General features: G+C 32.6%; 1 protein-coding gene across 3 annotated transcripts in view; it reads right to left on the reverse strand.

Moving 5' to 3' along the window:
• Positions 1-4,583: 4,583 nt before the first annotated feature.
• Acvr1c (activin A receptor type 1C) overlaps positions 4,584-15,132 on the reverse strand; it is an 87,227-nt gene continuing 76,678 nt past the window's right edge. For all 3 annotated transcript variants that reach the window (XM_063259122.1, XM_063259121.1, XM_063259120.1), the window contains one exon: positions 4,584-11,646. In XM_063259122.1, the coding sequence (XP_063115192.1) occupies positions 11,521-11,646 (126 nt within the window). In that variant the 3' untranslated portion in view covers positions 4,584-11,520. The remainder of the gene's footprint in view (positions 11,647-15,132) is intronic.

The raw sequence follows: 15,132 nt of genomic DNA on the forward strand, positions 1-15,132 counted from the left end.
ATAAAAACTGTAAATTATTTTCATTGATTTCATCAATTTTAAAGCTTCTGCTATGTGGAAAACACCATTAAATAAAAAAGAATCGCCAACTGACAGAAAATATTTTCAATACCAGAATAAAAGAATAAATTCTGCATAATTTCATTCATATTGCTTTCATTTTTGCACATAATCTTATATTTTGTCACCTTGCTAAATTAATGTTAGTAGTTGAAGCAGATCTGTTAGAATACTTTATGTACAGAACAATTTCACCTAACCATATGTTCCTTCCTTTTCAATCTGTATTTCTTTTATTTCTTTCTCCTACCTTATTTCATGGTTTAGCTCCTTAATACAATGTTTAACTGAAGTTTCAGAAATGAACATTCTTTATTCCTGATGTTATCAGAAAAGAGTTTTGTCTTAACAATTAAACATGTTATATTCAAAGGTTTAGTTTGGTTCCTATATTTCTTTGTTGAATTTTTGTCTAGATGATCTATTTGTGACAGGCGAGTATTGAGGTCCCCATTTTAACAGTATTAGTGCTTATTTGATTTTTCATGTCCATTAATATTTGCTTTATGTAGTTGACTATATTTGTATTTTGTGCATATATTTTTAAGACTGTTATCTCATCCTCTTCAGTTGTTCCCTTAAAAAGTATATAGCAACTTTTTTGTCTATTCTGATCAGTCTACTCTTGAAATCCACTTTGTCTTCAAATAGAATATCTTCGCCTGCTTTTTTTCAGGTTCCTATCACAAGGGATATTGTTTTTTACCCTTTGATTTTTAGTCTATGAATTTCTGTTTTTAGTTAAATGTGTTTCTTTTATGTGGCATATAGCTGAATTTTGTTTCTTGATCCATTCTGCCAATCCGTTTCTTTTGTTTGGGTAACTGAGACCACTAACTTTGATGGTTACAACTGATATGTACTGACTTATCCTCATCATATTATTTACCTGTTGCTGGTTCTTTTTCTTTCCTCGTTTAACTGCTTGGTCTACCTGGTGTATTCCTTCTGTTGGGTTTCATGGAATTGTAGATTTCATTATCTCTTTCTTTAATATCCTTCAGAACATTTTGGAGTGCTGGTTTGCTGGTCATGAATTTCCTCAAGAGTTCTTTGTCATAAAAGTATCATATTTCTCCATCAGTTTTAAAAGATAGTTTTGAGGTGTATATCAATCTAGGGTGGAAGATTGTTTCCTTTTGCATCTTAAAATCCTTCACCCCAAGCTGTACATGACTTAAGGGTTTGTGTTGAGAAGTCTGCTTTAGTTCTGATGGGTTCTTCTTTATAGGTGATTTGTTTCTTTTCTCTAACAGCTTCTCTAACAGCTCATGAGACGCAACACAGGTTCTCAATCAGGAATTACAGACACACACCTGTAATCCCAGCTCTCAGGAGACTGAGGCAAGAGAAACATAGCACGTTTGAAGCCAGCTTGGGATACATAGAGAGTTTCAGGGCAGCCTGAACTACCTAGTGATATTCTGGTTCAAAACCAAAATCAAAACTAAATAAAAAAAGACACAAATTCTTAATACTTAATCCATGATCTGTTACTCACTAATGGTGAAATCATCTCTTTCCCTATCTTTGCTAACAGTATATGAGATGCACGTTTCCTTTAGGTGTGCTGTAAAAGTGATGGGGAACTATAATGTGTTTAGAAGGGAAATAGCCACTGACCCATAACTTACACTAGGAAGAAACCTCCTAAAATGTGTGGAGAAAGTATCCAAAAATGCCATCCTCACGATGTGCTGAATAGTTATCATCCCCTAGCCTACACACAGTGCTACAATCTAGTCCCATGCTTTTGTTAATATCAAGTCTGATCTTCATTATTACACCGGGGTCCCCTTCAGCTGCTCAAGCTGAAGATCCTTCCCATGTAGTCTTTCTTCTCAATTAAAGCTTTTGCCTGTAAATTCATACTGTTCCCACACATGTTATCCATCAGATAGAGGAGCAAGTGGTCAGAAAAACGATAGAGATGGAGAATGTACTCTGCACCCACAAAAGCTTTCCTCAAAAATGAAAAAAAAATGGAGTTTATAGATTTCTAAGATGTTATCTTCCAATTTGATTGTACATTTTGATATTTACTAAGTACCACATAGAGACAGAAATCTTAGCTGAAAGCGGATGATATCACCTATGTGTTTCTGGTAAAGGAAAAAGCTGATATAGAGAAAAGCACTTTTTGAACTGGTTCATGTATTTTAAAAAACACAGATATAGATTGTGGTATAGCATTGAAATGTGTTTTACAAAGCCTTGCTTTTGCCCTGTGCAGAAAACCTAGGCTGACATGCCCTGTTCCGGTTCACTTATATCTTTTATGATCATGTCACCTTGTATTTCTCCATTAAAAAATAAAAGGCAAACTCAGCAATTCCTTTTTCTTAAATTGCTTCAGTAACCAGGAGTTTCCACATTAAAAGTGTTAGCTGTAAGACTATAAAAATAGTCCAATGCTCCATAGCAGGTAACTCCATTTGAACCAATTCTCCTTTCAGGAATGTATCAAGGTCAAATCAAATGACCAGGGGAGGATAGACTATGAGCGAGAGGGGGGCAACCAATTGACATTCAAAGGCAAAAGCACATTGTGCTTGGAATGTTTTGTGCAAATGTTAAACAGCACCACATTTAACCACCTGCTTCTTGTTTAGAAGAGTTCGAATGAACAATTTCAAGCACAATTGAGTAACACTCAAAAGAAAATCAAGTGTAATTTCCTAAGTTGCTGATGCAAGGGTTCTTCTATGAAATCACCATTAGTATTTCTAAACCCAATTTGATTATATTTGAAATTTAATGTACACAGTTCAGTGGCACCTGGAAATTTCTTCATGCAGAGATGGAATTATGAGGAAGACCTCCTTCAATTAGTGTGTGTGTGTCTGTGTGTGTGTGTGTTTACAAAAAAAAAACCCTGGGTCATATTTGTAATAATACTAAATTACTAAAGATGAAGACTTGTTTATTTTTTCTTTCCCTCGTGACAATATTTTGCATGAGTTTTAAAGAATATTAAAAATTAGGGTAAAAGTATGTACCATACAAAGATACCAACACCAGGTCAGCTGTACAGCTCACCTTGAAATTCTTCACTTGTCTACCACCTCTAAACCTTTGCTAATTAGAGGAGTGAGTATTGGGAGGTGTTTGGGTTACTTGAATAAATCTCTGAAGAAGCAGTTCCTTTACTGCCTTTATTAAATACCAACTTCACATGATGCCTTCTGCATTATGACCATTAAAACCTATAGTCTCCCTCAATAATAGCATTGAATTTAAATTACATAACCTGGTCCTCACACATATCCTCCATTCTAGTTGTTTAATTTACTTACAACATGTAACAAAAGTGTTCCAAAACTGAGGAAGAAGAATCAGAAGTAAAAGAATTATAAAGCCTTTATCAAAAGTTAATGCAACACAGTGTTCTGCTTCTCTGAAGCCAAGACCTAGAAAACATCAATTGTGTACAGTTACAGATAAAAACCAAACACCCTTTCTTCTCATGGTGTCATTCGGGAACACTCACCCACAGCAGATTAAGCTAAACTATTCTTGGCTGGGTTTATAACTATCTCTCAAGGTTTATTACAGACATTTGGTAGGTAATGAATTCCGCAGAGTACTTCTCCCTGTGCAAAACAATATATTACTTTTAATGTTTTGAAGTACATCTTCAAGTGTAAATGAAATGACCCCTAATTCCAATGCTCAAGGATTTAGTTACTACAGTAATATATTATCAGATGTGGATATAACATAAAGCCAATGAATACTAAGTGCAATAAAGAATAACAAGATAGTCTTGTTACTTTAGAAAAGGTGACATTCTACCTGACACGTACACTGTATAAATATTTGGAAGAATATTCCAGGCAAAGCAGACAAGGTAAGGTCCTCCGGACAGGTATGTGTTTGGCAAATTCAAGGAACATCAAGAAACAAGAGACTGGAAAGAGCTGGGGATGGAGGTGGCAGACATCAGAAAGGCTATCCAGAGAGGTTGCTCTGTATCTTGAAGCTGTAGACCATGTGTAGTTGTGATTTTATTCTAAGTGATAGAAGCTATTTTAGACTTCAAAGCAAGTGAACACAGTAGTCTTTCAATAAGTGTTGTAAAAAGTATAAAATACTATAAAAATTTTAAAAATGTATTGTCCTGAGTGTCACCTAGACAAACATGCTAAATAATTGTCTCTTCCAGACCTGAAATTCTAGAATTTTACAATTCCCTGGTATGAAGGAAGGAAGCAAAATTCCAATGCTATTAAGCCTCCTTTAAGTTTCTATCACCCATTCCTTACTCTGAACACAAATATAAACACAATTTGGAAATAATGGACCATAACTGGTTCAGGGTGATAACCTTTGCTTGTAATCTCAGCACTCAGGAAGACTGAGGAAAGAGGATTGCCAAGTGATAGCCAACCTGTGCAATTCAAGGACTCACTAAGATAAAAAATGGTAAGAAAGGGCTGAAGAAGTAGCTCAGTATGAAAAGCCTGGGTTCAATGCCCGGTACCACAAGGAAAAAAATGGACTATAAATGTAGAGAAACCAAAATATGTCACATTTTCTTTTATTTAAAATAGAGCTCTATATGCTTCACGGTAACAAGTGCAAGGAATGCTTAATTTATTACCTTTTCCACTTTACAAAACAATACATTTTCAGAAAATGCATACATAAAAATATAACATTTAGGCAGATAAGTATTTACATCTGGAGGCAGCTGAAAGTTATGCAATTATATTAAAATGTTTTAAAATAAACATTTTATGACTTACTGTTGGCAAAGTTAAACATTTTGATATGAAGTCTATCACAGAGTTTCTACTAAATTCTAAAATGCTATATAATTTCTAAATAAAATAAGTATATATGTTATTATAAAATGTATATTTTCACAGACTAGAAATTAATGAAACATTTTAATATCATTCATTTCATTTACAATCTGGAATTCTCTTTATCTTCAACAATTAAATTGCAATTATGTACTAAAATCCCCATATGCACATTTCTGATACAATTTATTGCCCAGTTCTCATTTTAAAACCCAATTTGTTTTTTCACAATGTTTATATACATCCATTTGAGCCTCTCTATTGGAAGGCAATATCTTTTCACATACTTAAGAATAGCAACTAGCTTACAAAAAGTCTTTACAACAGTGATTCTCTTCACAGTAGTTCAAGAGTTCAAGGCATGTTTTGCAATGTCAAAAGGCAATGGTTTTGACATTTGTAATATGTTCTTAGGTATAAGAAGAGTCACACTACCAAAAAAAGTATAATTAGAATTAGTACTTTAAAAGTCAATCGGAAAAATTTTTTTTGAGATCTGAGTCTAGTATTCTGTTTCTGGGGAATTTTAAAACCCAAAACACAAAATAAGTTTGAATAATTCTTATTCAGCTTGATACTAGTATTGTGGAAATGAACTAGAATTTAATATTTTGATTCAGATACTCATATTTATAGACAGAAGAAAAATATTGGATCTTTAAAAGTGCATAAATACTACTACTTAGTCCATGGAAAAAGCAGAAATTTGGATGATTCTTAATTTACGTGTTTCTGGGCAGAACTTCGGCACACTATCTTGTTTTATAAGTCAATGAATAGGTTCAGTGTGAATGAAAACTCAATGAAGACATCAAAATCAGGGCCCGTGAAACTTTCAGGGTAGAAAATTTAAAACAGCAGGCCTAACATCTAATTTACTTGCTCTTTTAGAATGGTAGAATGTTTTCTCCTAAGTTCTCTGCTCAGTTTGCAGATGTTAAAAAAAAAACCATCTTGCCTTTTTAATTCCAATTTTCTGAAGATTTATAAGCAGGGTCATTTTTCAAGGATATGTAAGTATATAAGATGCTTGTTTCCTTCTGCAAAGAGCCAATTGCAGATATTTCCCATGTGCCCACCTGCTGGGAGTATTTTTGTGTATCTCAATATGCCCAAATTAATCCTGAGACAGTGTACTACCGTACTCAGATCTTCAGTAATTATATTAATCAGATTTCAAAAAGGTCTGGGTAAAAATACTGCAGTTAAAACTGCTGGATTAGGTGGAGAATCATCTGCTAGTTTAACATGGAGTCAGTTATCAGAGAATGTGGTCATATCTGACAATATTAAAGTTAGGATGAGCTACAACTCATATTTTCCCAAAAGATGTATTCATTTACAACTGAAATAGAGAAGTATCCTGCCAGTTCTTTTAATACATGAGTTTTAAAGGGGGATTGCTACCTAATTTCAATATTATATTCCACATCATATAGCATAATGGTTTGGTTTTAAAAGATAAAGGAAAACAAAGCAATAGTAATAAACACAGCAGGAGTAATTTTAGCAGTCACATTATGGGACATACATTCCACATTCTCTTTCCAAGTCACAGTCTCAACTGAAATTTAGCATTAAACCAAAAGTAGACATTCTTTATATGTTAGATAAAAGCTAGAATATAACCACACAGTCTTTTTAAAGTTTAAAAGAAAGTCATCTCTGCCATTAACAGAACCCTTTTTATAGTGCCAAGAGAATAATTACTGGTGAAGTTATGAGGCGAATCCTCTCATACATGAGGGGGGAAATTAAAATCTTGTTAAGAAGCCCAGTGTAACAATCTGGACAGTGTTCGAGTATAGCTAAAGAGAGACAAGAATCATGAAGGTAGAGTTCATGAAACTCAGAAAATGTTTTTAATGAGGTGAAAGAAAATGAATACTGAGGATGAAACTGAGAAAAGAAAAAAAGGCCAGATAGTATGTCACTAGACATAGTTCCAGAGTCATCTACCAAATCATCTTCCAACCTGTCCAGAGCATGAACCCTCGGAGAAAGAGGAGGCGGCACAGCCATGCAGCCGTGCTGCTCACCGCTGGCACTAAGCTCCTGCCCCTCGTCACCCTCCAGTTACACTCATCAGCACTCCGATGGCTGCCTAGCTTGCATCATCATTTTGAAACTCTTCGTCTATTTTAGTTTTTCTTAGTGAACAATTATTTTATCCTGAGCAAAGTAGAAGCACAGGAAAAGTAGAATTTTATCATCTTTAGATGGCACATTTATGCAAGTGAATAATCAAGGTAAGTTTAGATTCGAGTTAACCAATTTTTTTAATTCGGAGGAGTTGAGTAGGGCACAGTAGGTATCACTACTAGGTTTTGGAAATAACTGGTAGTCATTTAATCTCTGACCTCTGGTTTCCTCCTCTGTGTGACATCAAGCTACAAAATCTCTTAGATTCATTCTAATTCCCCAAAATTCTGGGTTTTGTATTTGTCTGTGACACACGTTAAACAATTTAGATCACTTGGGGATCTCTTTTGATGAAAAAGCTAAATTTCAGAATAATTAAGTAAATAACATGTACTAAAATTAGTAGCTAATAATTTTGAAGGTTGATGAAATATTTTAAAGCAAGTGAGAAAAATAATGGAAGAAAAAGGAAGTTAGAGATGGAAAAAAGAGTATCTGAAAATTTGTACTAAAATGCTTTAGAAAACTTCTTATATTATAGAAATTCTTACTATTAAAATTTTAATAAAAGTTTTACATTTCTGTTGGTATTTTTCTATTTAGCAGCCCTAAAAAATAGTCCTCAGTCAGAGAGTTCACTGTCTTTACTAAAATAGTGGAATACAGTCCAAGTAGGTATTAGCATATGGATAGAACAAAGTATCATCAAACAAAGAATGGTTAAGTTTCACACACACAAAAATAGATTAAGTATACATTAAAAAATATGACCTCATTTAAGATACTAATACCAAACATATCTAAATAGCTTATAATGTTACCTTTATAAACTTATATAAAGCAAAAATTATTGAAGACAACAATTGCCAACTTCTATTCATTTGCTATTTTGATTTGATTTTTTAATGGGAAATAACATTTCCACATTTTAAATAAATTTGTTTAACAAAATAATCAATCAAAAACTATTCCCTAACCATGACTTTAAGGTGAACACTGCATTATGGTGAAGGTCAGCCAGCTCCCTGATTTCAAGTGATTGGTGAGTAGATTCCCTGTACTTAGGGGTAGTTTCCAAGATAGCCCTGAGTTCCTTCTGCCCCGATAAGTCACCTGGTGGCAAAATTCCAAGAAAGTAGTTCTGTTTTCTTTTAGTTAATAATTCTACAATAGTAGAAGTTATAAAATAATAAATTAGTGTAGAACTTCTAACCTAAAGAATCTGTTGTAGATTTTCATTTTAAAATAAAAGCTGATTTTGAATTCTTCAGACACTGTACCCAAGTTACTATTTTCATACAATCATGGAAATTTAAAATGCAAAGTTAATTGAAAGTATGAAGATGAAAAGCAAGTGCTATGCCTAAAATAGTGCATGACAGTCATGTTTCACTTAACTCTCAAGTAAGAACATAATTAAGAATTCTAGATATGACATGCCAAATATTTTAGACATACAAGAATGCATACAAAAGAATCTGTACCAATTACAAACTTAAACACGTAACTTACAAGGCAATAAGTCCATGCTTAAATATTGACAACAAATAATGTTTCTCTTACTTTCAGAGACTGATGCTGCATGTAAATCTCATTACCTCTTTATACAGTACTGAAAATTCATAATCACATTTCCTCAAGCGTTGTATCATATCCAAAAGCCAAAATAATTGAAAGGAGCAAAAACACTGATACTCTGAACCTAACTTACAAAGGATTTCTTTCTAATAACAAATCTGAAAAGTAGTAAATATCACACAATGGGATATCATTAAGAACAAATCATATAAAATTTAACAGCATATATATATATATACAGAAAATCTGCCTGACATTCTAAACTTTATCCTATTTTTATAAGTGAACATTTTCTTTGTAAAGTATGTTGAGAGTTAAGGAAAAAATTATAACTTTTAATATTTTCCATATCATATCTGTTGGTCTATCCCTTTCATTAAAAGTTGTATTTAATAATTGAAGCATAAGGTGATTCACTTAGGAGTCATTATTAACCAACAGAAAAACAAACAAACAAATATCAAAATGTACCAATGTGTAGACCTATAAAGAGTGAAAGGTAAATCCATAAAATATGGAATTATATTTATACACACAAATAAATTATAAAACATGAGGAATAAAACAGAAACATTAAAACACCCTCTCTTAAAAATCCAATAAGTATATTTGCCCAACATACATGAATAAAACAATAAACATTATTCTCACTTGAGACTAGAGTAAGACCCTAGTAAATAAATAAGTTCACTCTTATATGCAAAATCAGTCTGTGAGAAATAAAATAATAAGTACAAACAACAGTAACCCTTCACATCAGCTCTTTTTAAAATCCTTTTTAAAATTGGTAGTCTACTTAGGTTCTAATATCCATATAAAGACACTTTCTAAATGTGTTGTCAATTGAAAGTGATTTTCACACCTATTCTTTAAACCCACTGTCATACTAAGTTCAAGACATCCTACTTTGTATTTTATCTGTCAATTTACTTTCTTCCCACATACTCATATCACTTTTCCGATTCCCAAATTAGATTTTAAAATCCCTGAAGGCAGGACCTATCTATCTTTTTATTCCCCCTTGTGCCCAATATTGTGGCAAGCAAGATATGGGGTACTCCAGATTACTTAATAAATGGAGAAATGCATGAATGAGAATGAAAGCATCCCCACAGCTGTCATCATTTTGTCTTGTCTATCTCGACAAATCAAATGAAGATGGATTCAGTAACATATTTCCATAATGAAATGAAGTATAATCACTGAATTGTGCTTTACATGAAAACACATACCACTGTTACCCAATTTGTGCTTTGTAGAACACTTCCATGTGAAATAGTAAAATATTTCCTCTTCCCATAATAAAAAGACTCCATCATTACCAAATAATTTGATAAATCCAGTTTTTTTAAAATCAAGTAGCTTTTTCTTACTGCAAGATTTCTCAAAGCACATGGTACACTAGCATTCAGGATCACTCTCAATGAAGCTATCAAAGAATACTTTTGTTAGTGGGTCACCTCAGCAGGAGAATTTTCTAAAAAACAATGTTTGGGAAGCTACATTTTAGAAAAATAAAAGAACACATGAAGTCTCCATCACCAAGACAATTATTACATACTTGATGGAAATGTTTAACATCTCATTAAATATTCATCACTCTGTTGCCACAAAAAGTACAATGATGAGAAACTATGAGAGCACTGCTCTGCACCCATCTGCTCATTCTGAAAGGTTAGGGAACTATCTATTCACTGTGGCTGATACTCTATAGCATCTGTTTGTTACACATTTTGAAGTTTCTAAGATTTTTCTCAAAATATTTCTTTGCTTCCTCTCCCTTTTTGATGCTTTTCTTGCAATTTTGTATATACAAAAGCAATACAACTTGTGAATTTCATCTTAAGACATCTTCGGACAGTGGATATTTGTGTTGAGTTAGTCTTTGGAAGTGTACAAAAAACACAGTCTTTAACAAGCAGGGTAACTATTACATTTCTATGAGGAAAATGTCATATTTAACAGGTGTGCTTCTAAAATTTCATGCAGGTCAATTATAATACTGTAAAGTAATTCAGTATGCTTTCTATATTACTAAACTATAAATATCGTAGTGAAAGATGTTTCTGCATACGGAGAAAAGTAGTATGGGAATCCAAAAAAAATGCAGGAGGCTGGCTAACTCTTCAGTGTTGATTGTCACAAGATCTGGGCTATTGCCAACTGTGCCATTAGCTGTTTGACTGTGGTACTTTTCTTAGTATTTCAAGATGTCAGGTGTTTCTTCTGTAAATGAGAGGAAGTATCAGTTTTAATGGCTGATTGAATGGCTTTCAAAGGATTTGCTTTACGGACTGTCGTGGTAGTGGGTGATGAAGAACCAGGGAATGGAGAGGAAAGACGGAGCAAGTGGAGATCTGACCCCACTTCCATATTTCACCGAGCAGCTCGCTGTTACTAAATGTTTTATATATTAAAATTCAGAGCATTATTTATTTTTTTAAAAAAATATTATTAATTTCAACAAGGAGGCCATAAATTGCATGACCTAAAGAGATATTTAGCTACAATATTCTCTAGTTCACATTTTTAATGAATATTCTTCATCTGAGGAGAAATATATTTTACACTGTTTTCTATTCATTCATGTCCTGTTGGTTCAAGTAAAACAAAATCTTAATGATTTATTTTTAGATAGCTTATTTTATACTTTTTAAATAATTTCTCAGTAAGTGAAATGATGAGTTTGTGAGTTGCTTTTCAAAATAAACTTAAAGACCACAAGGAGGATGGATAAAGTCAGCTCCTGCCCATGCTTAACTGCACAGTTATCTTTTCACACTACCTTTGGCCACTTAAATACTGTCCTGTATAATCTTTGAGGTAGAACCAAAAGAACAAAGGAGAAAGAAAATGGCAAAAACATTCACATGAAAAGGGCAGATGTGGGGAGGGGGAAGCTGTGGGCGATTTCTTTGTGACGGGGTTATCATCAAGCTTTGCAATCTTCTTTGACACAAAGTTGCGAAATAGTCTTCTTAATCCGGAGGGCAGTTAGGCGTGCTGCCCCGTTGGCATACCAACACTCGCGCATTATCCTCCCCATGACACGGAGTGCCTTTAAGAGAGAGAAAACCATAAAAAATCAGCTAGTTACACAAACAAAACACCAAAGATGCAAAATCACAAACCCAGTAATTAATTTCAAGCTTGATGAGAAACCACAGATTTGAAACAATGTGAGGAGATTGAGATCAGACTTCAAAACTTCTCTCAAAACACCAAACTACTGTCTTATAGAGACTAATTTAATTGAAGAGTCAAGTCATTGATGTGTGAGAATGTGGCAGAATAGCTGTTTTAGAATTCTCTAAGAGACACGAAAACCATGAAGGGTCATAGAAAGGGCTGGCAAATTCCCTCTGTCTAAATCTGAGTGAGTGGTAAGTTCATGTGGGTACAAACAGAAAAGGTCTATCAAGCTCTCTGCTAAGGCTTATGATTTTTAACTACATGTCAACTACACCTCAATATAAAGTGAACCAGGTACAAATATCAAAAATGTTAATTTTAAAAGTAAGTATAAATAAACTAATAAAGAAAGAAAATAAATATTTGGTAAATAACATGAACGCATGAAACCACAGAGACAGAGGAATCACTGAAGCAGGTAGCTGTTTGGTAGCATCTGTAGATTTCATAGTCTAAATTAGAATTTCAGAACCAGGAGCATACATGAGAAGGACAGCTCATCAAAAAGAACAGTTTGTGCTGTATTATTTGATCATTTTTATGCCTAGATCTTGTACCCTGAACAACTACTTCTAAAATAACAATATACACAATATTAACTAATGTTAATTTCTTACTTTTTTGAAATTCTGTATCCTTTCTGTCCTTTTTTCTGTTTTGCTTTTTAAAATAAAAAAAAGTTTGTAGGAGAAATTAAATCTTTGCTTTTGATGAAAAATAATCAAGTCTTTAATTCTAAACAGTGCGTTAAAGCTGAGCTCGTACTGAAAATCCATAAATATGTGAGGAAACAACGTAGTATAAACAGAGCCAGTTGAGAGAATAACCAAAAAAATCAGACCTATGAGTCAGATAATTAAATAGTATAAAGGAAGTATATAAAATATGGTTTGAAAAAGAAAAATTACAAATATGAGTAAAAAATATATTTTTAAAGTATTAATAAAATTTCTTGATGTGAAAAATATAACAAGTATTCAATGGATGAATCAAACAGCAGATTTGATACATTTGAAGAATATTAAAGAATTGTATGTTAATGCCAAGAGACAAAGCATAAATATGCAAATATGAGCAATTAAAAAACTAACTAGGAAGAATTAAAGGTTTAATATGAATCCAATGCATTGTCCAAAAGTGAGCATTAGAGATAATGAGAAAACAAATTATTTAAACAGAAAGTATTTTAGAACTGTAGGGTGTAGTGGTGCATGCCTGTAATCCCAGCACCTAGGAGGCTGAGGCAGGGGAACTGCTGCAAGCTCAAGATCAGCCTGAACTACAAAGTGAGTTCAAGGCCAGCCTAAACTGCATGGTGGAATTTTGTTTCAAAAAGACAAAAAAAAATTAAACAAATATTGTAGAATTTCCCAGAACTGAGGAGTAACACAAATTATTAGAATTAGCAATGATTTAAATTCCACTCAAGGTTAACTGAGAAACATGACAGAGAAACTGCAGAATGCTAAAAGACATGGAGTTCTTAAAGACATGGAGTTCGGAAGTATTCAGAAATAAAAAAGAAAACATAAATTGGTAACATTCTGACATTTCAACAGCAGTAATGGAAGTCAGATGAATAGTGGAATAATAACTTTAAGGTATTTATAGAAAATAGCTAGTAAAATAGACAATTCAAATTTGTGTGCGTAAATTAGTTCAAGACTAAGGACAAAATTAAAACAATTTTGGACAAGGCAAACTGGAAGAACATAATACCACTATATTACACACAGAGAAAATAAAACCTTTAAAGGATGCATATTAGAAAGCCAAAAATGATTTTAGAAGAAAGCCCTGAAAGAAGAACTATTGAGCAAAGAAAACAACAATATCTAATACAAAGGATTAACCTAAAACAAGATATAAATAAATTAGAAAATCGCATGTTTCAGCAATATGCAAAACTGATCACACATAGAAAGACTATATATGGTATATTCTAGAAGTGCATGATTGGTTCAATAGTAGTAATCTATAAATGCAACCCATTCCACTCAAGCAAAAGCGAAATAACATCACATCGTCAACAAGAAAAAAGACTTTATTAATACCAAACACAAGTTTTTTAACAACTTTTTAAACAACAAAATAAATTTTAAAATGAATTATATATGTACACAAATAATTGTATACACATAAATATATATATATATATATATATATATATATATGTACATACACTGATCCATGATATCATATGTTATACTCAGAAGGAAGAAATTTAAAGTTTTAGGGAGCAAAACAAGGATATCCACTATCATTACTTTCAGGAACATTATATTAGAGGTTCTAAAAACTGCAATAAGAAAGAAATAGCATAAGAACTGGCCCCAGAATTCTCATTACTTGGAACTATGACTATCTATGTGGGCACCTCCATAATTTCAACAGTTTTATGCCTAATATACTTTTCACACATACTTACGTAGCATCATCAATTTTTAGAATAACTGTGTCACATATATGATGCCAATAATAAAAAGGGTAAAAAGATTTTGCTATGTCCATTAATAGAATGTTATACAGCAATGAAAATAGATTGTATCTACAAATTATATATATGCATCAAATATTACATATATGTTATATATTATACACAACAAAGAGTAAAATAAATTGAAAAAATTTATGGTACATTTCAATCATGTAAGTCTCATAAATATTCAGGAAAAAAGTCTTAGGATATACATTTAGATACAAATAAATATATAGCTAAATTCTAAAAAAATCAAGGCACAATAAATAAGTATAATGATAATTAATCATCAAGGCAAAAACTCTTCAAAGTGTTATAAATGTTCTACTTTTCAAAATTAGTATGTTCAAATTCCATTTTATATTATACTCTAAACTTCATAGATTTATATTCTTGCATATACATGAAATTATTAATATTAAAAATTTAATTTCTACTAGGGTATAAAGCCTTCAAAAGCTGTTTTTTTAAATCTATAAGTAAGATAACTGCAAAACATAAAAATACAAAGACTTACCTTATATAAAAAGCTTATAAATATGAAAAGAAAAATAATTAGGAAAAGGGGTAAAGGCACCCATATAAAACTATAATTCTAGTTCTAGGATGACAAAAAATAGCAATGGTCTCTTCTGTGAGGAGCCTTGTCTGACAAAGGAAATTAATTTCAAACTTTAGCAGGTTTGAGTTAGGAATAATTTATAGATTATAAGGATGACAGAAATTGGGATTGGAATCCTCTGTGTGGCATAAGTACTGCCTGCCCACTGAACTTGACTATGACAATCCAGATTCCAGGATCCCTTGCTTAGGACGGACCACATGACTGGTTCTGGTCTGAAGCATGAACAGAAATCATGTGCCACCTCTGCC

This window comes from Cavia porcellus, unplaced genomic scaffold (assembly GCF_034190915.1).
Source record: "Cavia porcellus strain 051 isolate PalLab524CR breed Dunkin Hartley unplaced genomic scaffold, mCavPor4.1 scaffold_12, whole genome shotgun sequence".
Lineage (NCBI taxonomy): Eukaryota > Metazoa > Chordata > Mammalia > Rodentia > Caviidae > Cavia > Cavia porcellus.